The sequence below is a fragment of the Urocampus carinirostris genome, chromosome 6 (genome assembly GCF_059441175.1).
Source record: "Urocampus carinirostris isolate Australia breed hairy pipefish chromosome 6, RoL_Ucar_1.0, whole genome shotgun sequence".
Lineage (NCBI taxonomy): Eukaryota > Metazoa > Chordata > Actinopteri > Syngnathiformes > Syngnathidae > Urocampus > Urocampus carinirostris.
In genome coordinates this window covers 2,649,670-2,675,914 of record NC_142354.1, presented here as the reverse complement: position 1 = coordinate 2,675,914, position 26,245 = coordinate 2,649,670, and the positions used below count along the sequence as shown (strand labels likewise).

The 26,245-nt window shown below is 44.1% G+C and overlaps 2 protein-coding genes across 6 annotated transcripts in view; one reads left to right on the top strand and one right to left on the bottom strand.

Moving 5' to 3' along the window:
* chd6 (chromodomain helicase DNA binding protein 6) overlaps nucleotides 1-8,006 on the bottom strand; it is a 137,533-nt gene extending 129,527 nt beyond the window's left edge. For all 4 annotated transcript variants that reach the window (XM_088337463.1, XM_088337464.1, XM_088337467.1 and 1 more), the window contains exons 1-2: nucleotides 7,581-8,006; nucleotides 45-97 (exon numbers count right to left, since the gene is read on the bottom strand). In XM_088337463.1, the coding sequence (XP_088193589.1) occupies nucleotides 45-77 (33 nt within the window). In that variant the 5' untranslated portion in view covers nucleotides 78-97; nucleotides 7,581-8,006. The remainder of the gene's footprint in view (nucleotides 1-44; nucleotides 98-7,580) is intronic.
* Nucleotides 7,102-26,245, top strand: part of ripor3 (RIPOR family member 3) — a 75,633-nt gene continuing 56,489 nt past the window's right edge. The window contains exon 1 of one of the 2 annotated variants that reach the window (XM_088337469.1): nucleotides 7,102-7,262. In XM_088337469.1, coding sequence (XP_088193595.1) covers nucleotides 7,216-7,262 — 47 coding nt within the window. In that variant the 5' untranslated portion in view covers nucleotides 7,102-7,215. Of the gene's footprint in view, nucleotides 7,263-7,803; nucleotides 7,931-26,245 lie in introns of those variants that run through there. The other variant, XM_088337468.1, reaches the window with a different exon arrangement.

The window sequence follows — 26,245 nt, the reverse complement described above, 5'->3', positions numbered from 1 at the left end:
TTTTCAAATTGTTTTAATGAGAAAACGCACACAGGGTCACCAACCTGCCGGTGCTTATCCTTCTTGTGGATTTTCATCTTCTATGTCGTCACTGCATCTGTCATGCAAAAACACATTAACACACATAAATAGGCACAAACCCTTAACTTAAAGGAGCGATGTGTAATATGAGGTGTCCCTAAAAGTTTTAAATTAAATATTTTCTTTAACAAGTATATGTTAACAATGCACAACTGAGTTCAAAAAGCCTTTCTATATTTTGTTTCACCGCCCCTATCTGCTTTTATCTTCCTGTTATCATGGGTGTTCCAGCCACAAAGCGCATTACCCTAAAGGCAGGAGGTTGCGGGGACAGAATTATATCAAGCGCGGGGTCATGGTTTTCTTGATTTGTTTTATGAAAATGGTTAAAATACAGGACTGTCTCAGAAAATTAGAATATTGTGATAAAGTTCTTTTTTTCTGTAATGCAATTAAAAAAACAAAAATGTCATACATTCTGGATTCATTACACATCAACTGAACTATTTCAAGCCTTCGATTATTTTAATATTGCTGAATTTGGCTTACAGCTTAAGAAAACTCATAAATCCTATCTCAAAATATTAGAATATCATGAAAAAGTATACAAGTAGGCTATTCAACTAATCACCTGAATCATCTAATTAACTCGAAACACCTTGCGAGGGTTTCCTGAGCCTTAAAAACACTCAGCTTGGTTCAGTAAACTAAATCACAAGTATGGGGAAGACTGCTGATCTGACTGCTGCCCAGAGGACCATCATTGATACCCTCCATCAGGAGGGTAAGACACAAAAAGAAATTTCTCAAAGAGCAGGCTGTTCACAGAGTGCAGTTTCAAAGCATATCCACAAAAAGTCTGTTGGAAGGGAAAAATGTGGCCGGAAACGCTGCACAACCAAGAGAGATGACCGCAGCCTTAACAAAATTGTGAAGAAGAGCCGCTTCCAGAATTTGGGGGAGCTTCAAAGACAGTGGGCTGAAGCTGGAGTCCAGGTATCAAAAGCCACAGTTCACAGACGTGTCCGGGAAATGGGCTACAATAGCCGTATTCCCATGGTCAAGCCACTTCTGAACTCAAGACAACGGAAGAAGCGTCTGACTTGGGCTATGGAGAAGAAGCACTGGACAGTTGCAGAGTGGTCCAAAGTCCTCTTTTCAGACGAAAGCAAGTTTTGCATTTCACTTGGAAGTCAAGGCGCCAGAGTCTGGAGAAAGGCTGGAGAGGAGCAAAATCCAAGTTGCTTGAAATCCAGTGTGAAGTTCCCACAGTCAGCAATGGTTTGGGGAGCCATGTCAGCTGCTGGTGTTGGTCCACTGTGTTTCATCAAGTCCAGAGTAAATGCAACTGTGTACCAAGAGATTTTAGAGCACTACATGCTTCCATCTGCTGAAAAGCTCTATGGAGATGAGGATTTCATTTTCCAGCATGATCTGGCACCTGCCCACAGTGCCAAAACCACCAGTAACTGGTGCACTGACCATGGCATCACTGTCCTTGATTGGCCTGCTAATTCCCCTGACCTGAACCCCATCAAGAATTTGTGGGGTATAGTTAAGAAGAAGATGAAAGACACCAGACCTACAAATGCAAATGAGCTGAAGGCCGCTATCGAAGCATCCTGGGCATCAATAACACCTCAGCAATGCCACAGGCTGATTGCCTCCATGCCACGCCGGATTGATGCAGTAATCCGTGCAAAAGGATTCCCAACCAAGTACTGAGTGCATCAATGGACATTTTCAAATGTTTGATTTAGTTTTGCTGTTATAAAATTATTTTTTTACTTGGTCTGAGGAAGTATTCTAATATTTTGAGATAGGATTTTTGAGTTTTTTTTTCAGCTGTAAGCCAAAATCAGCAATATTAAAATAATAAAAGGCTTGAAATAGTTCAGTTGATGTGTAATGAATCCAGAATGTATGACATTTTTGATTTTTTAATTGCATTACAGAAAATAAAGAACTTTATCACAATATTCTAATTTTCTTAGACAGTCCTGTAAAAGGACTGTTTCAAATACAGTCCAAATGTCAACCCGTACCCCAAAAAAAGATGAAAAAGGAAGAGTTTATTCAACCGCATCAAAGAATTTCACATATTTGCATGCGCAACAAATGGAGCGGCCTTGATCATTTCAGCCAGGAGATGGCGTCACCAAGAAGATATTTTTGACGTAACATACACAACCTTTGCGTTTTGCCAACTCCGCAACTTACTATCCATGTTTGAGGTCGTCTGGTTCTGTTTCAACGCCAGCACATGTTTTTGAAGAAGTCATGTCACATGTTTAGCTTGTGTTTTTCTATGAACCCAAGATTGTTTCCTGTCTGCTGATTGGCAGAATAAGGACCTTTATCACTTAAATGTGAACCATGACGATTTTGAGTTTGTTATTTGAATATTGATAATATAAAATCATCAAGTATTTTAGACTATCAAAAACAACAGCCAAACAGTTCAGTGTATTTATTTAATGTCTTTATTTTATTTTATTTATTTTATTTAATGTCAAATTCCAATTCATCATCAGCTACACCAAAGGGTTGTCTGCCTAGTGGTGCTTTTTTGAGTTTTTATATATATCTTTCAGGATGTTACCGTGACCCAAAATAGTGTGATCATGAGATAAAACCTAATGCCTTATCCTATGTCATCTACAACAAAGGGTGTATTGATAGTGATGCCATTTATTATTGTTCTTATTGCAATTATCACTAATGTTATAATTCGGCAGGGGTGTGCTGTAGGGATTGGGGAGCCAAGCACACAGGCCACGCACTGCCTTCTGTTTCATGTCAAGCCGGATCTGCGCCAAAGGTATACAGTATATATGTAGATACACCGCTTCCCATACTATATTAAACTCTGGAATGTCACCAGGCTTTAACTGTGTAATTGTAAAAAAAAAATAATAATAACCGATTGAGGAGGTTTTTGTCCTCTCACTCACTTTTGGTTGATTGGTTAGTATCAGTGTTTTTGTTGGCTGAGCAGAGGAGAGAAGGGTTGGGGGTAATGCTGCATTAGCACATTGAGCGCAAAACGAAGGACAAAAATGAAAATTTTAAAAAATTAGTCCTTATTTAGACTAATTTTAACAGTATTAATGGCTTAAAAACATTTTGCATCGTCTATCACTGACAGAATAATCTTGTATTTAAGTTGACTATAGCACTAAGAGTTAATATTTCTCATTTTAACTTTGTTGTTAAGTTTGTTTTTCAGGGATTCCGTGTTGCTTGACTTTAAAGTTGCTTAGTATAAAAATATTCATATTAGTTATAAGTTTACTCTAGAGTGAAAAAAAATAAATGTAGTATAATATAGAAGTACAATACATTTTTTTATTCATTCATTTAATGCATAATAATACAATTTTATTGGTAGAATATAGGTTAAAGCAACAAAAAAAATCTAGAGAGCTGTTTGGGAGCTGAGCTGAAAGAACCGGTTCACTAAAAATAACCAGAATTCCCATCACTAAAAAGTTGCGCTTTACAATAACCAGTCAACTTATACGTTCATCCCATATTTTATATGTTTTTTTGATCATTTCAAATTGTGTATGCCATAAAACAATTTTTGTATGTGAAAAAATAATAATTGTTCTATGTGGGGAACATGCTCCCAAGCATCCCTTGACTGACCAAAGACAGAGTCTCACAAAATTAAATGGGAAACACTAAGGTATCCTCGTTTGCAATATTTTTTGACATTTTTACAAACTGACTTTGCTCGCTCTTTGTTTATAAAATATTCTTTAGGACAAAAATGACGCTCAAAATAAAGCATAATACTTTAAATTACCGTATTTTCGCATCCGTAAGAGGCACAAGTTAAACTCTCAGATTTTCTTCAAATTGTGCAGCACGCCCCCTCATGCTGTACGCTCTGTGTGTCATGTAAAGTGGCGGCACACCATGAGGCTGCCGTTTAGCTTCACGCTTCAATTCTGATTTTTGGGGTGAAATCCGATTAATGATTTTAACGTTTGCCAGTGAAGGAAGTTGGAAAACAAACTCTGACAAGTTTTTGCCCGTGTTTTTAACATTGTAATCAATACCTATATCAACCACAACCAAAATTGATCAAATCATCAATCGTCTTTAAGTGAAATAAAATGTGCTGGAAATTAGCTTTTGTCTGGAGAGCGGGTTTGGCGGTTTTGTGGAATCTTGTCCCTGATTACATGGTGGGGCAACCTAAAAAAATTACCAAATTCAACAAAAAAAACTTTTTTTGCTTTTATGGCTCTTTGGGTCAAAATGGGTCCTGACCCTGGTACTAGACTGATCAATGGTACAGAAAAGATTAGGGACCACTGGTGTAGAGGACCTGTTGCGCCTACCATGGGCAACAGGTCAAAGAGTTAGTGCCTAGGGTTAAAGAAGTGGAGTGTAGTGTGATTGTCTAACATTGTCATTAATGGAAATTTTCTCTGCAACTTTCCGTTTTCAAGCAACGCAGTAAATGTTTCAGTCGAACATTTAAAAGGCAGTTTCAACTAAAGTTTACACTAAAAGGGTTACACCAACAAACCTTGTTTTGGCTGTATAATTCTAAGGAATCCTTCGTATGTAAGGTCATTAAACATTCTGTACCCACTGTTGACAGACTTTATTGTGAAAACCCACAGAACAAACTGTTACAACCCCGAAAATGATAACCAAGCATCCAAGACGATTTCATTGGGTGAGAGGTAGGGGGTAGCACATCTCTGCACACCTAGGGCACTCCCAGAATTACTTCTATCCTTCTTGTTTGGAGTATTTCAGGAAGTTTTTATAAAACAACTCTGGTCGCACCTTTTTTAAATCATTATTGACAACAAAAATGACGGTCAATATGAAACTTAACGATCTTAAGTAACTGCCGGACTACATATTTTAACTGGGTTATTTTTTTATATGAGACACAGGCTTTTGCATTTTATTATTTCATATCATATAATTTATGACACTGAATGACGAAAGGCACTGAAAAATGTGCTCATGTCTGGAGATCAAGTTTGGCAACTTAATGTCATTATTTATTTTTGTCTTAAAATCAATGGTGAAATATTTGAGTTTCAGACCCCTGTTATAGCCTTATCGCGTCAGATCCTCCCACCTGGCCAGGTAAAAGAGACTAGTTGTAGGAGGGGCATTTGCCTGCACAATGGATTTTTGTTAGCTAATACATGTGAACGTAGTCTCAAGAAGCAAGGAATCTATTAACTAACTTCCACTTCAACATGGTTCGGGGCTCTCGGAAGGGATCCCTGTGGTGGCTAAAATAGGGCTTGCAAACCTCATTGTGTGTAGCCTGTATTGACAACTAAAAAATACTGAAATGAGGAGGTCAGTAGGTCAATTACGTTGTGTGTCCCCAGTAACGAATGGCAGGAAGCATGTAGGGAGTGGGCCTGGCTCATACAATATCAATGGGGCAAACGTGAGCTCAGAATTTACAGTAAAAGAATGCAAATTTTTGGTTGATAAAATTATGTTTGTGATACATAATAAATGAAGAAAAGAAAAAAAACTTGGGCATTGCCTGAAAATCTAGAAAGAAATATTAGAGGGTTTGAAGACAAATACAAAGTGGATATGGAGTGTCTCGGCTGTTGGTTTGCAAGCCAAGCCAATATGAAAGCTTCACCGCTTCTACAGGTTGAAATACACATTTTCTTCTATTTATTTTATTGTGTGAATATTTTTAAGTCCATTATTGGAAGTCGGCTTTAAAGTGAATACAGTCATTTAGAACTAGACCTTAGAGTAACGCGCTAATGTGTCAGAGGTCTGTGGGGTAACGCAATTTATTTTGAAATGAAATAACTAGTAACTGTAACAAATTACTTTATTATTGTTCAGTAACATGGCAAACACTATATGGGGCACAGGGATAATTTCTGCTGAATTTCATATACAGTGGAACCTCGGTTTTCGAACGCCTCTCAGTTCGAACAAATCGGTTCTCGACCCAAAATTTCGATAAATTTTTGCTTCGCTGTTCGGTCAAATAATCGGAGTTCGAACGCCGGTGCAATGCTGAGCGGCGTACGGGTGTAGATCGTATAGATTGCCCCCACCCCTCGTGAAGAACTGTTATCAGACGTGTTTCGTTTTGCTTTCGCTATTAATATAGGTGTACCAAGTGTTTTAGCCCCTAATTATGCCTACGAAGAAGATCGTGCAAGCAGCAAAGTTGCTACAGGTGAAAAAAGAAGAGTAGTGGTACAACTATTGCATTTAAGAAAGAAATAATAGCAAAATATGAAGAAGGTGTGCGAGTTTCCGATCTTGCTATACATACAGCATGGCTTCTGCTGAGCACCACAAAGGTAAGAAATCCTATTCATAATTCTTTTCTTTAACCTTTATTTATTTTTACACGTTCATGTTAGTGTAATCTTTCGTACGGAAGATTACGATAACGCGAACGCACGATTAGCCTGGGTTAGCTATGTTTACGTAAAACATTCAGGGTGTTGGAACAGAGTTCCCTTTCCAATGAAGCACTAGCCACTTGTTGTGGAGACCCCCCCGGGTGCTAAATGACGTGTAAACGACCTGATTTTTTTATTTTTACACCTTCATGTTAACGTAATCTTTCGTACGGAAGATTATGCTAACGCGAACGCAAACGTACGATTAGCCTGGGTTAGCTTCATGTTTACGTTCATGGTAAACATTCAGGGTGTTGGAACGGATTAAAACGATTTTACATTACTTTTAATGGGAAAAACGATTTTCGGTGATCGACCAAATAGGTTTTCGAACAGGGTTCTAGAACGGATTATGGTCGAGAACCGAGGTTCCACTGTAGTTGATAACAATATCAAACGCCACACTATGAAATAAAATGCCCTGAAAAAATTAGCTTTTGTCTTTACATCAGGTTTGGCAACTGAATGTAATTGTTTAATTTTGTCTTAAATTGTATGGTGTGGCTTTCATTTTTAATAACAATGAAAATATTTTGCTTTTAAATGTTTCGGACCCCTGCTAATGTAGCCTTTTATCAGAGCGCATCTGGTCATCCAACCTGGCCAGGTGAAAGCAACCGGATGCAGGGCGAGCAGTTACCTGCACAATGGATTATTTATCAGCGAGTAGATGTGAACGTGTTTTCAACTGAGGCAAGGGATCTATGGAGCGAGCAAGCTAACAAGCTAACTTCCACATCGCTCCGGGGTCTGGGAAGGGATGCTAGCCGACGCCGTGGCTAAATTTCGGCTTGTCAGCTTCATTGTGTAAGTATCCAGTCTGTGACGCGCCCGAATAAGCCTCGTATGGAGGCGGTTAGCATTTAGAAAAGAATTGGAACCAGGAAGAGTGGCAAAGGATGAGACCCTAGCCTGATTGCATATAGCCCCTGCTGAGTTAGCCCCGAACTCGGTAGGTCTGCTAGTTCCGTCATGTCCCCACAGCTCCTTGTTAAATACATATGCGACAACTGCCTCATCCTAACACATGTGGGGCGCCGAGAAAAAAAGAACAAGTCTGTTCAGGGCGCCGACGACGTCCACGGCGGCGAACGAAGCGTCTAACTCGGCCGGTATGCCGCTCACCTGCCCCGGCGGCCGTGGCCAAGCTGCCGCTTCTTTCAGCCCGGCTATAAGTCCACCTCTTTCGGCCCGCTGAGCGCGAACCGCCGCAGCTTGCTGTTGTTGCTTATTTCCAAGGACACAAAATCGCCATGACAGTTAGGAAAAATGCATAAAAAAATGTGCGGGAGGGTGGGAGGTAATGGGCGATGGGGAGGAGGGTAGGAAGAAAAAGGGAGGAGGAGGAGTGCATCAGTGGTGAGGTCGACATGATCCACCAAAAAAAGAGTTGACTCCAGCAGGATGTCGGAGAAGAAGGCCGAGGCGATGACTGAATCTGCAGAGCCGCAGCAGCATCCCATGAGCTGGACGAGGTAAAATGGAGCTCTTAAAAGGCGCATGTCTGAACGGATGCATGGGCAGTTGGCCAGGTGCGCCCGTGCGCGTGCACATGTGTGTCGCAGGTACTCGAGCTTGTTACCATAGTTTGATGTCGTTTTTAGTTAACCCCATGGGCGTAACCATCCCGTTTTAGGGGGTGCTCAAGCACCACAAAATGCAACACAAGCACTCCCTTATAGTTCTTTTAAAACTCTTTTCCAAAATAAAGAACAGAATAGGCTTACATTTAAGGGAAAACGCTAGTTAAAATATAGAAATGCAAAACAAAACAGTGGTAAGCCTGCAGCCCCACGGTGCCGAGGGCCAGGGTTCAATTCAGGTTACTGCGGCCTCCCAGTGCAGAGTATGCATGTTCTTCCCGTGCCTGCGCGATTTTCCTCTGGCTACTCTGGTTTCCTCCTTGTCAAACATACAGCAAGCTGGATACAACTCATTGGGCGATTTAATCTGGCCTGCCATAAATTTCAGATTATGTCAAAAAAGAAGTGAATCACTGGGTCTATAAAAAGTTATTTATTTTTAAAAATAAATGCAAACAAAATACTATTTTCAGCCACCAAAGGACAGTCCTGAGTTTGTATAACGTAGTGAGTTGGTTCAGGTGTAAAACTGCATTTACTCATTTGTATAAATAAAGCAGTTGACAATGCCAAAAATGAAAATCTTGTTTCCAATTGTTTGTGAATAGATGTGTTGTGTTTAGAAAAGATGCCTTGTCATTCATCATAATAATATTTAGGGTATGTTATTAGTGGGCGTGTGTGTCGGTGTGTTTGTATGTATGACCCTTGACCGGTCGTAGGGGCACCATTTGCTGGCATGTGCCTTGGGCAAGTGCAGCTTGGTGGCGCCGGCTGATGAAAAAGCATAACACTGAAAAACAAATTTGAAATTTTTATTTGAAAATAAAATTTTAAAAAGTCAGCGAGAGAGACACTCAGCCGGACCTAAACATAATGATTGACATTTTGTAACCTATCTGAATTTTGGGTCGGGCCTAATATCTTACCTCTAGGCTAAAAGTTGCGAAACTTTTTGCCGCTTGTGAAAGCCTTGCGCCCTTTGGTGTTGTCCGACCTTTCGCTATTAAATCAACACAACAATATAGTTCCTTGTGCAGCTCGGTCTCTTCAAATGTATTGGCTGTTCACGCATTCACTTTGGTAGACTACAGCCCCTCGCCAATCATTTGTGAAACCAGTGACGTTTCTTAAGGCCCTAGAGCTGGCGCTTAGACGCCAATTTAGAATCTGAGTCGCTAAACCAACAGCTTTCTTGAAAACCAGTGTTATATGTCTCACAGCCTTCAAAAGTCTTTGTGAAGGCCTCCAGGTAGTATTCGGAGCCTCGCAACAACTAATGGCTGATATGTGATTGTTTGAATGCTTGAATATAAAAACACACATCGGGATGCAGTGCAACCAGAGAGAAGCAATTAAAGGGAGCTGGCAGACAATTTGGTATTATTTAATAAGTATTGATAGACAAAATATAACTAACATCACATGTTTCAGATGTTTTATTTATAACAGATAATGTATACATTTACATTTTTTTTTTCAAACATTTACTAATCGAATACTCATTACATAATGGGAAAAAATATTACTTTTGAAAATGTACAATACCATTCAAAGGTTTGGGGTCACTCAGACAATGTCACAATTTTATTTATCAAACCAGTTGTAAAATGTCAATGTTCTTTTCCGACATGAAAGTCATCCTTTTGTTGGCCAGTCTCAGATATGGCTTTTTCTTTGCCCCTTTTCCTGAGAGACCAGCATCTCTGAGTCGCCTCTTTCACTGTAAATGTTGACGCAGGTGTTTTGCGGGTACTATTTAACCAAGGTGCCGGTTGGGGACCTGTAATGTGTCTATTTCTCAAACGAGGAACTCTAATGTACTTTGCCTCTTGCTTTGTTGGCTTTCCACTTTTTCTACTCTGGTTAGGGCCTTTTTGTTCTATTCTTGAAGGGAGTGGTACACACTGTTGTAGGAGAACTTTGGTTATTGGCAATTCCTCACAGAGAATAGCCTTGATTTCGTTCTAAAACAAGAATAGACGGTCGAGATTCACACTAAATTTCTACTTCTCTAGCCATTTTGAAAGTTTAATCACACCCACAAATTTGAACCTCCATTTACTTGACTAGTTCAATTAAAGATCTGTTTTGTTCCTTTTCCAACTATCTTAACTCTTTGCTGCTACGCTAGCATCATTGTAAAACGGTTTCTTATTTTCCATTAGCCCATTGTTTTTTAAAATCAATGCACTATTAAAACGTTGGCGTACTAGTTGCTGTAAATTGACCTCTATACACGTATGTGCAGTAGTTATTGCATTAAAAAGCAGACATTTGCAGCAATGCAAATGCCAATGTATAATATAGGGGTGTATTTCTGATTGGTTTCATGGTATCTTCATTGAAAAAACAGTGCTTTTCCTTAAAAGATATAGGCATTTTCAAGCAAACCCCAATTTTTTTCAACGGGAACGTAGGTATTTGTGATAAGTTCTCTATTTCTCTATAGCATCTGTGGTTCATGGAGAGTTCCTGCTTGCAACCCCTAGATGACAGCATGTCCCAACAAATACGAAACATTGGCTTCAGTCCCGTGGAAGGACTAGTACAGGCCTGGGTAACTATTTGGAGTCAGGGGCCACAATGAGTTTTGCCCAGGGGCCCACCGTGGAGACCTATCCAATTTTACGCATTTATGAATAAATATACTTGCAGACGTCTACATCGTATATTTGTTTTTATGTGTTTCATCAAAGGTCCCTGTTTTAACCGCAACATTTGATATTTCATTTTTTTAGTATTGCTGTTGTTTTATTTTTTAGTAATTTTGTAGTATTCCTGCAGTCAGATTTTTTTGGTATTTTTGTAATGTGTGCCATCGACTCTGCGTATAGTGGCGATGGGGCGCTGCTGACCTCGACCCGGAACGTTGCGAATCGGTGGGCGGAGGACTCCGAAGACCTCCTCAATCCCACCGACAAATCTTCCTCTGGGGAAGCAGAGCTGGAGGACTCTGAGTTGGGCTCTCGTATCTCTTGGGTGAGGTGGTCAAAAAGCTCCTCGGTGGCAGGGCCCCAGGGGTCGATGAGATCCGCCCGGAGTTCATTAAGGCTCTGGTTGTTGTGGGCGTGTTATGGTTAACACGCCTCTGCAACATCGCGTGGACATCGGGGACAGTGCCTCTGGACTGGCAGACTGGGGTGGTGGTTCCCCTCTTCAAGAAGGGGGACCGGATAGTGTGTTCCAACTACAGGGGAATCACACTTCTCAGCCTCCCTGGTAAGGTCTATTCAGGGGTACTGGAGAGGAGGGTCCGCCAGGAGGTCCAATCTCTGATTCAGGAGGAACAGTGTAGTTTTCGTCCCGGCCGTGCAACACGCGACCAGCTCTATACCCTCTGCAGGGTCCTTGATGGTGCATGGGAGTTTGCCTGTCCGATCTACATGTGTTTTGTGGACTTGGAGAAGGCATCCAACTGTGTTCCTCGGGAGGCCCTATGGGGGTTGCCTCGGGAGTATGGGGTACTGCACAGTCTTATCCGGGCTGTACCGTCCCTGTATACCCGGTGCCAGAGTCTGGTCCGCATTGCCGGCAGTAAGTCGGATTCGTTCCCGCTGAGGGTTGGACTCCGCCAGGGCTGCCCTTTGTCACCAAATCTGTTCATAACTTTTATGGACAGAATTTCTAGGCGCAGCCTTGGTGGGGATGGAGTCCGGTTTGGGGGCCTCAGCATTGCGTCACTGCTTTTTGCAGATGACGTGGTGCTGTTGTCTTCCTCAGGCCGTGATCTTCAGCTCTCGCTTGAGCGATTCGCAACTGAGTGTGAAGCGGCCGGGATGAGGACCAGCACCTCTAAGTCCGAGAACTTGGTACTCAGCCGGAAAAGGGTGGCATGCTCCCTCCGGGTTAGGGATGAGATCTTGCCCCAAGTGGAGGAGTTCAAGTATCTTGGGGTCGTGTTCAGGAGTGAGGGTAGGATGGAACGGGAGATTGACAGACAAGTCGGTGCAGCGTCTGCCGTCATTTGGACCCTGTACCGGTCTGTCGTGGTGAAGTGGGAGCTGAGCCGAAAGGCAAAGCTCTTAATCCACCGGTCGTTCTACGTTCCTGTCCTCACCTATGGTCATGAACTTTGGGTTTCGACCGTAAGAACACGATCCTGGATACAAGTGGCCGAAATGAGTTTCCTCCGCAGGGTGTCTGGGTTTTCCCTTTGAGATATGGTGAGAAGCTCAGTCATCCGGGAGGGACTCTGTGTAGAGCCACTGCTCCTCCTCATTGAGAGGAGACAGGTGGCTCGTGCATCTGATAAGGATGCCTTCTTGACGCCTACCTCGGGAGGTGTTCCGGGCATGTCCCACCGGCAGGAGGCCCCAGGGGTGACCCAGGACACGCTAGAGAGACTACGTCTCTCGGGTTGCCTGGAAACGCCTCGGGATCCCGTCGGATGAGCTGGAGGAGGTGGCTGGTGATAGGGATGTCTGGGCTTCCCTTTTAAGGCTGCTGCCGGATAAGCGGAAGACAATGGATGGATGGATAGATTTAAGATTTTGGTTGTATTACTGTAGTTGTCGTTTTTTTTTTTGTAGTTGTTGTATTATTTATATGATAAAAAGTTTGTTATAGTATTACTGTAGTAGTATTTCTGGTATTTCTTTAGTAGTATTATTTTAATATAGTATTACTGTAGTGGTTTGTACTATTTCTGAAAAAGTTATTGAAGTTTTTTCAAAGTAGTAGTTTTGTAGTATTTCTGAATTTTTTTTTGTACTATATTTGAAGTATTTTTTTAGTAGAAGTTGTTTATTATTTATGTGGCAAATCTCTGGTATTTTCTTGTGTGTCTATTATTTTGCAGTATTTTATTTGTATTTTTGTTATATTGCTTTAGTATTTCTGTTGTAAATTTCTGCAGTAGCATCTTTAGAATTGTTGTAACATTACTGTAATATTTCTGTCTTAATACTTTTATTAGTATTTCTTAATTAAGTATTACTGTATTGGTATTTTTGTACTTTTTCAAACTATTTCCATTGTGGTAATTTTGTAGCATTTCTGAATTATTTATGTACTGTTTTAAAGTATTTCCTTAGTGTAATTTTTTATAATTCTGTGGCAAATATTTGGTATTTTTGTTGTGTTTCCGATATTTTGCAGTATTTATTTTGTATTTTTGTTATATTGCTGTAGTATTTCTGTTGTAATATTTCTGCAGTAGTATTTTTAGTATTTTTGTAATATTTTTGTAGTATTTTAATAGCAGATGTTTTGTAGTATCACTGCAGTAGTATTTTTGTAATATTTCCGGTGTAGTATTGCTGTAGTAGTATTTTTGTATTGTAGTTTTACTGTAGTGATATTTGTGTACTATTTCTATCAAAGTATTTTTGAAGTATTTTCATAGTAGTAATTTTAGTAGTGTTTCAGATTTTCTTAGTGTAAATTGTTTTAGTATTCCTGTGGCAAATTTCTGGCATTTCTTGTTGACTTTCCTGTATTTTGCCGTATTTCTTTTTTAATAGTAATTAAGTATTTCTGTAGTAATATTTCTTTGGTAGTATGTTTGTATTATAGTATTCCTTTGGTAGTATTTTTGTCATATTTCTATACGATTTGTTTTCTTTTCAGAATGAAAGCAAATAATATATTTGCCTTTTCAGCACTTAATTTTACATTTTGTTTTGTAGTAGGATTTTTGTAGTATTTATGGAGTATTGTTGTTGTTTAAGTCACAAGGAGGGACAATGGGGACAAATTTGGCTCCCCCCCAAAAAAATATGTATATATATATATATATATATATATATGTATATCATCATCATCTCATCTCATCAGCTGCACCGCTTATTGTCAGTAGGGTCACGGGGGTGCTGGAGCCCATCCCAGCAATCAGTGGGCAGGGGACACCCTGAACTGGTCGCCGGCCAACCGCAGGGCACACGGGGACAGACAACTCACTCGCTCAGTCACACCTAGGGGCAATTTGGACCGGCCAATTCACCTGAAATGCATGTCTTTGGAATATGGGAGGAAACCCACGCAAGCAAGGGGAGAACATGCCAAACTCCGCACAGTAGGGCCGGGAGCTGGATTCGAACCCACACAGGAGGTTCCCACGACCTCAGAACTGTGCCGCATACGCGCTAACCACTGCATATATATATATATATTATTAGTTTTTTTTTTATTATGTAGACTATGTATAGTAGTACTATTATATATATTTATATTGTCATCATAATATGACGATTTTCATTTAGCAGGTCGGCTGAAAAAGCCTCTGGGGCCACTTGTGGCCCTTCTGGCTGTAGTTCGCCAACCCCTCGACTAATGAGCATCCCTGACATTTACAGTCAAAAAGTAATCTTTACCCTTAAGAAATCCTCATTTAAGAACAGCATAGAATAAATAATTTCCTTTTCGTAAGGTTGTCATACTGGGATAATTTTGTACCCCCCCCCAAATGATCTGAAAAAAATATACTTGAATATGCATTACAAAAAGAAATGACCACAATGCTTAATGCAAAACAATATGCATTGAATTACAAAACGCGCCTCACCATGGAAGCCATGTTTGCTCAGATAGTTGCTATGGCAACTAAGTCTGATATTGTGCCGCCTGTTTATGCATGTCTCAAAATTATAAAGCATAATCACGGTCCCATTCGTTGACAGTGGGCCATAGGGGCCTGCAAGGCCTTTTCTGCTGGCCTAATGAAAATCTGAATCATGTTATGATAATTTTACCATAGAAGAAAACATTATTAATACAAACTAGGACTAATTTACAAAATAATACATTATCTATTTTCTTGTGTATCTATTTTTTGTACATTGAAAGGCGACATACCATGTGTCTCAGACTCATTAAGCTCAAAGTCCAAATGGTAAAACAAACATTCTTATGGGGGCCAGACTAGTAAATTAATTGCATAAATAGTCTACCTTAGCTGGAGGGCTGGGTGTCTTTTCGGAGGCTCACAATTAAATTATTATGATTCAGGGATCTCATCTCATCTCATCAGCCGTACCACTTATCCTCATTAGGGTCGCGGGGGGGCTGGAGCCCATCCCAGCAATCTCCCGGCAGTGGGCAGGGGACACCCTGAACTGGTTGCCAGCCAATCACAGGGCACACAGGGACAGACAACTCATTCGCTCATTCACACCTAGGGACAATTTGGACCGGCCAATTCACCTGAAATGCATGTTTTTGGAACGTGGGAGGAAACCGGAGTGCCCGGAGGAAACCCACGCAAGCACGGGGAGAACATACAAACTCCGCACAGGAAGTCTGGAGCTGGATTTGAACCCACGACAGGTTCCCATGACATGGGATGTAAGATTCTATTGTAAAATTATTTTGGAGAGTTTTTTTATTCTCAATATTTTTCCTTCACTAAGATATACTCGCTGGTAATGTTTATCAACTTTGTTTGTAAAAAACATAACAAAACAAAAAACAACAGTTTGATTAATTTCAACAATGTTTATTTAACTCTGGGAACGCATGCAGACTGGAAAGTTACAAAGATAGCAAAAAACACAAACTTAAATGATCGATCAAATCGAATCATGAAATTGCAGTTGAATGAATGGTCTGTATGGTCTATTACAGTACAAGTAGTTGATTTTTAATGCTTGGCACTGCTACCTGTCGCACCACCTCCGGTGCCCTTCGCTCAGCTGCGGGGTCGTCAGCTTGGAACCACCAATCACCACTGTTTCGCTCCTTTAATTACTAAAATGTCTTGTGGTGGTGGAGCAGTGACAGGGACATCTCCTAATCAGGGGAGAAGGTCCTTGGTGTCTCGCTCAATCTGTAGCTTGTTTGTTCCCGCCTTTCCTTGACAAAGCTGGTGTGGTTTCCTGCTGGTTAAGTCTTACTTACCCTTCTGCGCTCCTCCAGCACCTCAGCCAGTTTCCTCAGGACTTGATCGTGTCGCCAACTACAGCAACCCTGGGAAAATGCGATCTTGCAGCCTGACAAGATGTGTTAGAGGGTTGCATTGTCGGTATTGCAGAGTGCGCTGAATTCCTCATTACTGAACCATTGATGAAGGTTTCGTGGACAGGGGAGTGTGTCGTAGGTTGCACGAATGAGAAAGCTTATTCTGGCCTGTGGTATTTTCCACTGGTCAGGCCAGTTGATTTTCTGCTTGACAACTCCCTCCCAAGTTGTCCAGCTTCCTAGTTGGGTCTGTGACACTGCCTTGATGTTGTAGCGCTCCTCTTCTATCTTTGACACATCTGCCACCACTCCCTGCAATTAGTTTTGGACCAAAACCATGGCGCTTCTCCCGACCCCAGGTCTGCTCTTCCTGCCTAGACTCTACCCATGATCTCTTTGTGCTTTAGCCTGCTCACAGCTTCCTCAACCTCCGCCTGGACGCTCCACTTTCTGCCTTGGCGTTGGTGTTCCTCATTGACTGATGTTTTAGCTCAAGCTGGTCTTTCCCTGCATGTAGTCCCAACTACTTTCTGATGATTGAATTGGCTTCCCTATCCATCTTACTTACGGCAGATGAGGAGATCTTACTCATTTTTAATGGCCGCATCACCCTCCTTAAGAGAATAATCTGGTAGCACCAAACTTTTTTATTTACCTGAGAGTTGGCTTTGGTCGATTTTTGCAAGGCCGTCGGTATGTTGTTTCATGACGGTCTTCCCCATCTGTCTGTCCAAAAACTCTGCAGTGTACTGCAGTGTAAGGGAAAAGCACATCTGCAGATTGCCGACGTAAGATACTACCAAGTTCTTGATGCACGGAGCCAGATGACGTGCAGGTCTCCTCCCGCTGGGCCTTCTTGATCTGGTGCCAGATCATTGTAGCGTGCTCCACACACCCTGGGAAACGTGGGACTCTTGCTTTTTGACAGTTAGTGTCTATGTAGTTGTTCTCTTGCATGTAAGTAGTCATTCTCTGGGCTAGCACTGAGGAGAAGAGCTTTCCTCCTACCTTGAACAGGGAGAAGTTTTGGAATTGGCTGACGTCTGTGGAGTTTTCCTTCTTCGCAATAAAGACCGCCAGAGCCCTTTGCCACTCTGATGGGATGAGCTGCTTCCAGGCAATGCTGGAGAGATGCCACAGTACCACTAGCACTTTGGGGCAGTTCTTATATAGTTTGTAAGAAACTATTGGGGCCTGGTGCTGACGAGGACCTTGCCTTTTTCACGACTTGCCTGTTTGCGCTGTTTGGGAGGCCTGCAGTTAAATTTGGCCATTGTTGGCGCAGGGCAGGGCACGTATCCTGGTGTTTCTAGTGGGACTGAACTGCCTTATCACATGCTGTTCCAGTTGTTCTTTGGTTGTCTCCAGCTCCCCCGGACTTGGTGGTCGTCCTCTGCTTGGGGGTAAGTTCCCCAAACCTCTCTTTGCAGGTCTGATATTTGATGTCCCCAAACAGGTTTAGCTTGGCTTCAACACCTCCATGCAATCTTTACTGCAAAACGTTTAATAGGTTTGTTGCTCTATACGGCCATTTGATATTATTCCTTCTTGCTGGCTTCTTCCGTTCGGCTTTTGGTTCAGATCTGTGTGGGACGGTTGGTATTGGGTGTTACTGGTCATGTTAAAGGTCTGCTTCCACAGGTGGGCTTTCTTCCTCTGCGCCATCCAACAGTTCAGTAAAAATGTATTTGCCTCCTTAAGCGCCATCTGTGCTTTCAGTAACATAGAATCCAATCGCACTGTGATTTTCTACCTGGCCTCTTGTTTCTCTTGTCTTATCTGCTGTCTCGGTGCAAGGTTGCTGTGGGCCTTTCTAATCGCACTTTGTTGTCCTCTGATGGATTCGCAGCCCCCTATACATAGTCCCCCTTTTCAATCCGCGAGCACATTTCCATAGAATCTTTCTTCAATGGCTTTTTGACAGTTAGTCCTCTTTAAACCCAACATGAACTTGTTTATTTACAGAACACGATATAGCGTCTTTGCTAGTTTACAAACATGTCTCCAGATACCACGCGGTCTCCCTGTGTGTACCGTAATAACGCGTCTGCCGCGCAGGCACAATCAATTACCGTACATGACATCTCCCCCCCTTTTTTTTTCTTTTGAAAGAAACAAATAGCAGCATCTCACAAGGCTGTCTAAAACAATAATCGGTAGATCTGACATTATCTTACCACAGGGAAAATTATTAACAATAAATCAAACAATCAACGGTCAATTGCACATTGCTAAATGAAATTGGCATTCAAATTGTGATGAAGTCTGGCTCCGTGACGGCGGTTGAAGTAATGAGCTTGCACTGCTTTCTGCTTGGCGTCGTTCAAAATTCAAATTGGCATTTTGGATTCAAAGCAGTAAGTGCAACTACAATCCAATGTGCAAACAATATGTCATTTCAATCATAACATTTGGTCACAACTCACATTTCAGGGACAATGTTTTCTTTTCTTTCTTTTTTTTCACAGCATTATCATCCGAACAAGAACAATTAGTGCCCTGTGTGTGTTGTCTCTTCCATTTCTTAACCCCTCTCCCCAAAGGCCAAAATGAATTTTAACTCATTCACAGGTCAAGTCTGTTAACAGGTTTACACACCCTTCCAGACCTTGTCACAATCTGTCTTGGTGGAGGTGTGTCGGATGAACATGTAGCCTGGACTGCAGGGACAGTCTCTTCTTGAATGGTAGACTAACTGCACTTCATCACTTTCTGTAGACGATGCTTGAGTGCGGCGTATAGCTGACGATGTCAGGAGATGACGACGATTCCGCCGTAGAACAGCACCGTCTTGGGTGGTGATATTGTTGGATCTACTTGTAGCAGCCTCTCCTGAGACCACAGCTGGTCTAGACCATGACTTTTCTTGATCCAGCCTGGTGTAGACCGTTGCTCCTGGTTGTAGAGCAGGTAGGAGTCTGGCTCCGTGATGGCGGTTGAAGTAATGAGCTTGCACTGCTTTCTGCTTGGCGTCGTTCACTTTTACCGTTTTCCTGCTGGGCCATCTGGGCAGGAGATTCTTCTCCAAGGTTGGAACTGTCGTCCTGATCCTCCTTCCCATTAGCAGTTCAGCTGGGCTGTAGCCCGTGGTGGAACATGGGGTGGATCTGTAGATCATCAGGGCTAGCAATGGATCTTTTTGATTCAGGATTTTCTTAGCAACCTGTACTGCTCTTTCGGCATGTCCATTGCCTTGAGGATGATAAGGACTGGATGTTATATGTTCAAAATCCAGCTCCTTTGCAAAATTCTGAAACTCTGCACTCGCAAATTGTGGACCGTTATCGCTAACTGCCTGGTCAACAACCCCAAATCTAGCACTGTTTTAAGATTCTCAATTATGTGTGAACTAGTGGTTGAGGACAGGTGCAGTATTTCCAGGAATCGAGAGTAGTAGTCTGATATTATCAGGTGGTTGTGTTCGCACAGGTCCAATGCAATTCTTTGCTAAGGTCGATCAGGTAGTGGTGTGAAGATAAGAGGTTCCTTTTGTTGTTTCCTTCTCATTTCCAAACACACTTGGCATGACATCACTGTGTCCTTTAACTTCTTGGACAGCCCTGGCCACCACACTGATGTTTTGGCTCTCTCTCTACATTTGATCAGGCCTTGGTGCCCCTGGTGTAGCTTCTCCAGAATTTCAGCTCTCATAGAACGTGCCACGACAATCCTGCACCCTCTTAAGACTAGGCCGCCTTCAACGGAGAGCTCTGACTTCACTTTGGTAAACTCCCTCGCATCCAAAGGGACACTACTTATGTGTTCAGGCCACCCTGACCTGATAAGCTTACTGACAAGCTGTAACTCTGTGTCAGTTGCAGTGACGTTCTTTATGTTTTCAAGTCTCTTTGGTGAAGCTGGTATTCCCCCGACTACTGAGGCTACATAGCAGGCTACATCACTGTGTGTATCCACATCCCCTTCACTACATGTCAGTGGGCTGCGTGACAGTGTGTCTGCTACCACAAGAGTTTTACCTGGTGCATAGTCGGCCACCGCGCTGAATCTCATGAGCCTTATCAGTAGACGCTGACATCTGAGAGGAACATTTTCCAAGCTCTGATTGTTGATAAGGGGTACCACCGGCTTGTGATCTGTCACTAACCTGAAATGTTCAAGGCCATTTAGGTATCTGTCAAACTTTTCACATGCCCACACACCTGCCAGACACTCCTTTTCTATCTGGGCGTAACGTGTTTCTGCATCAGATAGTCGTCTGGAGCAGTATGCCACTGGTTTCCACTGTTCTCCATGAAGTTGTAACAGCACACCCCCCAGTCCAAAACTGCTAGCATCTGCTGACACTGCCGTGGGTTTGGTGACATCATAGTAGGCCAGCACCGGTGCAGTAGTCAGTTTTTCCTTTATGTTTTCGAAGGCTGTCTGTTGAGCATGTCCCCACATCCAGTTATTCTTGTCCTTCAGCAACTCATGGAGCGGCTGCCCCACAGTGGAGAGGTTGGGAATGTACCTGCCAAGGAAAGTCACCATTCCCAGGATTCGCTTTAGCTCAGTGACATTTACTGGAGGTGGCATTTTCCGAATTGCTGCAACCTTCTCAGGATCAGGTCGAATCCCTGACTTGTCGATGAGATGCCCCAGGAACTTTAGTTGGCTTTGCCTAATGGAGCACTTCTCCTTATTCAGTTTAAGTCCTGCTGACTGAATACGATGCATCACTTTGTTGAGACGTCTGTTGTGTTGCTCCATATTGCTCCCGTAGACCAAAATATCGTCCATGAAGACCTCTACACCTTCCAACCCTTGTAGAGTCTCCATCATCTTCCTCTGGAAGATTTCAGGTGCACTAGTAATTCCAAATGGCAAGCGTTTGAAGCTGTACCGACCAAATGGAGTTATAAAGGTTGTGAGCTTGATGCTGTCTGGATGCAGTGGAATTTGCCAAAACCCGCTGGCTGCATCGAGTGATGAAAGAACAGTTGCTCCACTTAGCTTGGCTGTTATCTCATCCACAGTAGGTAGGATGTATCGCTCCCTTTTGACAGATTCATTCAGTCTTTTGAGATCAACGCATATGCGAGCTTTGTCTGTGGTCTTCTTTGAGACAGGGACCATAGGTGCACACCACTCAGTAGGTTGTGTCACGGGCTCAATGATGCCATTACTCTCCATTCTCTTTAGCTCTTCTTTTACCTTCTGGAGCATCGGGAGTGGTACCCGGCGTGCAGTATGTACAGCATACGGCTGGGCATTGTCTTTAAGCTGTATTCTCACTGGCTCTGTTTTCAATTTCCCATAGTCTGCGTGTTGCTGAATGTTCAAACTGATTTCGTCTATTCTCCTCACAAGATTCATTTTCACTGACATTGAGCGACTTAAGAGATTATTAGTGATCCCCTCTACTACATAAGCTGTTAGTGGATATGATTTTCCTTTGTAGGTTACTGTGGCCTGGAACCTCCCTAGACAATTTAGCTCTCCACCTGGGCCGTCCAGTGGAATGTCTGGTGGCTCCAACACACTTTCTGGAGTGTATGTGTTGTACGTCGCCTCGCTGACTACATTCACATCTGCCCCTGTGTCGATTTTGAACGTTATTGGCTTTTTATTTAGCCGGAGCTTAACTGACCACTGTTCTTTTACATTTTTCACATGTGACACAGCACCCAGGAAGTATGCTGACTGCTCGGGTTGTCCTGACTGTTCTGCCCGCTCACTAATCTCATTCACTTGCTTTTTATTCCTGCACACTCTAGCCCAGTGCCCGGCTTTGTGACAGATATGGCAGGTAGCAGGGCAGTTTTCATCTTTGTTATGCTGTGTTTTTCCACATTTACGACATTTTCTCACATTTCCCCATTTTCTGTCTTTCTCCCCACCTTGTGGTTTAGACTTTGGGTATCTGTAGCTCTGCCTTGTAACTTCATGCACCGTCCCTACTGCTTCTCCTTGCATGTTGACGTGCGCAGTAATCTCTTCCGCCTGTCGAACTACTTGCACAGTCTGAGTCAATGTCAGGCCTTCCATCAACTGAAGCTTACGCGACACTTCCTTGTCCAATATTCCAATAACTATCCGGTCTCGGATGTTTTCCTCACGGCTCGTGCCGAAATCACAATGTTCTGATAGTTGATATAAAGCCCTTATGAAGCTTTCTGCCCTCTCCCCAGGCTTCTGGAAACGCTGATGAAAACTCGCGCTTGGGGTCAGTTTGTAACTGAAAAAGTGTGACAATTGCAGGAGTGTTTTAATGTAATAAAGTATTGTTTTGCAGAAAGCTCAACGAAATTCCCCTTTCTGGAGTCTTCACAGGACAAAAGTTTAAAAGTAAATAACAACACTAAAAATGAATTGAATGATAACTAAATTACATTTACTTTATTATTCACTATTTTTTTCGTGGGGTTTACAGATGGAGGCGGTTTAGGATATTCTTTTCTGGGGATTGCCAGATAGGCGCACAGTCTGCAGAATTGTGGAAAGAGAATGTCTTGTCTTATCTGTGTACAAAATAGTTACTAATAAACAGGTAATATTGAAAATGGTTCACAATTAAGGATGATTTTCAGTGTTCCCGTTTGCCGGAGTCCCTGCGTCCTAGACGCTTTATTTTTGCTGGGGACGCATCGTGTCAAATCAAAGTGCGTCCCCGGGACGCAACTTTTTTGACACAAAGTTGTCATTAGCCTTTTTTAACAATGATTTACGGCACTCCAAACTTTTCGTCAGGCAGATCCGCCAGTGTTGTTTTGGTCTTGCGGTTCGATCTCCAGTTTGAGTTGTGTAGTCCGTCTCTTTTTAAAGAACCGGCTTTTTCGGCTCAACTCATTACAGAGAGCCGGCTCTCAAATGGCTCACTTGCTTTGATGCATCATATTACGAATGATAATGTTGTATAAAGAAGTTGAGAAAAAAAAGGAAGTATAAAAGGAGAAAATAAAAAAAGACAGGTTTGTGGTGATCCCTTTTAATCAGTATATTACCAACAATAATTTAATGCAGAAAATGAATTAATAATTTGAATAAGATAATGTATTATTCTACTTAATTATATTTGCATGTATTTTTTCCCTCTACAGTGAACGTACAAGCGACTTCATTTTTGAACTTTTTTTTATAATAAACCTCATTCATGTCGAGCAACTCAGTGTCTCACAACAAAATGTTCATTAACAATATATATGATATAAGGAAACACATGTATAATATAACATGTTAAACTACATAAATAAACATCCATCCATCCATCCATTGTCTTCCGCTTATCCGAGGTCGGGTCGCGGGGGCAGCAGCGTTAAAAGGGAAGCCCAGACGTCCCTATCCCCAGCCACTTCCTCCAGCTCATCCGACGGGACCCCGAGGCGTTCCCAAGCCAGCCGAGAGACATAGTCTCTCCAACGTGTCCTGGGCCGCCCCCGGGGCCTCCTGCCGGTGGGAAATGCCCGGAACACCTCCCGAGGGAGGCGTCCAGGAGGCATCCTTATTAGATGCCCGAGCCACCTCAACTGGCTCCTCTCAACGCGGAGGAGCAGTGGCTCTACTCCGAGTCCCTCCCGGATGACTGAGCTTCTCACCCTATCTCTAAGGGAGAACCCAGCCACCCTGCGGAGGAAACTCATTTCGGCCGCTTGTATCCGGGATCGAGTTCTTTCGGTCATGACCCAAAGTTCATGACCATAGGTGAGGGTAGGAACGTAGATCGACCGGTAGATCGAGAGCTTTGCCTTTCGGCTCAGCTCCCTCTTCACCACGACAGACCGGTACAGGGTCCGAATGACGGCAGACGCTGCACCGACCCGTCTGTCGATCTCCCGTTCCATCCTACCCTCACTCGTGAACAAGACCCCAAGATACTTGAACTCCTCCACTTGGGGCAAGACCTCCTCCCCGACACGGAGGGAGCATACCACCCTTTTCCGACTGAGAACCATGGCCTCGGACTTGGAGGTGCTGATCCCCATCCCGGCCGCTTCACACTCGGTTGCGAATCGCTCCAGCGAGAGCTGAAGATCACGGGCTGAGGAAGCCAACAGCACCACGTCATCTGCAAAAAGCAGTGACGCAATGCTGAGGCCCCCAAACCGGACTCCATCCCCGCCAAGGCTGCGCCTAGAAATTCTGTCCATATAAGTTATGAACAGAATCGGTGACAAAGAGCAGCCCTGGCGGAGCCCAACCCTCACCGGGAACGAAATCGACTTATTGCCGGCAATGCGGACCAGACTCTGGCACCGGGCATACAGGGACCGCACAGCCCGGATAAGACTGTGCGGTACCCCATACTCCCGAAGCACCCCCCACAGGGCTTCCCGAGGAACACGGTCGAATGCCTTCTCCAAGTCCACAAAACACATGTAGACCGGACAGGCAAACTCCCATGCACCCTCAAAGACCCTGAAGAGTGTATAGAGCTGGTCCAGTGTTCCACGGCCAGGACGAAAACCACACTGTTCCTCCTGAATCCGAGATTCGACTTCCTGGCGGACCCTCCTCTCCAGTACCCCTGAATAGACCTTACCAGGGAGGCTGAGAAGTGTGATTCCCCTGTAGTTGGAACACACTCTCCGGTCCCCCTTCTTAAAGACGGGAACCACCACCCCAGTCTGCCAGTCCAGAGGCACTGTCCCCGATGTCCACGCGATGTTGCAGAGGCGCGTCAACCATGACACGCCCACAACATCCAGAGCCTTAATGAAGTCTGGGCGGATCTCATCGACCCCCGGGGCCCTGCCACCGAGGAGTTTTTTGACAACCTCGGTGACTTCAACCCCAGTGATACGAGAGCCCAACCCAGAGTCCTCAGGCTCTGCTTCCCCAGAGGAAGACGTGCCGGTGGAATTGAGGAGGTCTTCAAAGTACTCCGCCCACCGATTCACAACGTCCCGGGTCGAGGTCAGCAGCGCCCCATCGGCACTATACACAGTGTCGATGGCACACCGCTTCCTCCCCCTCAGACGTCGGATGGTGGACCAGAATTTCCTCGAAGCCGTTCGGAAGTCGGCTTCCATGGCCTCGCCAAACTCCTCCCATGCCCGAGTTTTTGCCTCGGCAACCGCCAAAGCCGCATTCCGCTTGGCCAGCCGATACCTGCCAGCTGCTTCCAGAGTCCCACAGGCCAGGAAGGCCCGATAAGACTCCTTCTTCAGCTTGACGGCATCCCTCACCGCCGGTGACCACCAACGGGTCTGAGGGTTGCCACCGCGGCAGGCACCGACTACCTTGCGGCCACAGCTCCGATCAGCCGCCTCGACAATGGAGGCGCGGAACATGGTCCACTCGGACTCAATGTCCCCCGCCTCCCTCGGGACATGGGCGAAGTTCTGCCGGAGGTGTGAATTGAAACTTCTTCTGACAGGAGATTCTGCCAGCCGTTCCCAACAGACCCTCACAACACGCTTGGGTCTGCCGGGTCGGGCCGGCATCTTCCCCCACCATCGAAGCCAACTCACCACCAGGTGGTGATCAGTTGACAGCTCCGCCCCTCTCTTCAGCCGAGTGTCCAGAACATGCGGCCGCAGGTCCGACGAAACGATGACAAAGTCGATCATCGAACTACGGCCTAGGGTGTCCTGGTGCCAAGTGCACATATGGACACCCTTATGTCTGAAAATGGTGTTCATTATGGACAGACCATGACGAGCACAGAAGTCCAATAACGAAACACCACTCGGGTTCAGGTCAGGGGGGCCGTTCTTCCCAATCACGCCCTTCCAGGTCTCACTGTCATTGCCCACGTGAGCGTTGAAGTCTCCCAGCAGTACGAGGGAGTCCCCAGGGGGCGCGTTCTCAAGCACACCCTCTAAGGACCCCAAGAAGGGTGGGTACTCCGAACTGCTATTTGGTGCATAAGCACAAACAACAGTCAGGACCCGTCCCCCCACCCGAAGGCGGAGGGAGGCTACCCTCTCGTCTACCGGGGTGAACCCCAACGTACAGGCGCCGAGCCGTGGAGCAATTAATATGCCCACACCGGCTCTGCGCCTCTCACCACGGGCAACTCCAGAGTGGAAGAGAGTCCAACCCCTCTCGAGAGGACTGGTACCAGAGCCCAAGCCGTGCGTAGAGGTGAGTCCGACTATATCTAGTCGGAATTTCTCAACCTCACGCACCAACTCGGGCTCCTTCCCTGCCAGAGAGGTAACGTTCCATGTCCCAAAAGCCAGTTTCTGTAGCCGGGGATCGTCGCGCCAAGGACCCCTCCCTTGGCTGCTACCCAGCTCTCTACGCACCCGACCCCTTTGGCCTCTCCTACAGGTGGTGAGCCCATGGGAAGAGGGTCCCACGTCGTCCCTTCGGGCTGTGCCCGGCCGGCCCCCGTATAAATAAACATGTTTAAAAAAAAAAAAAAAA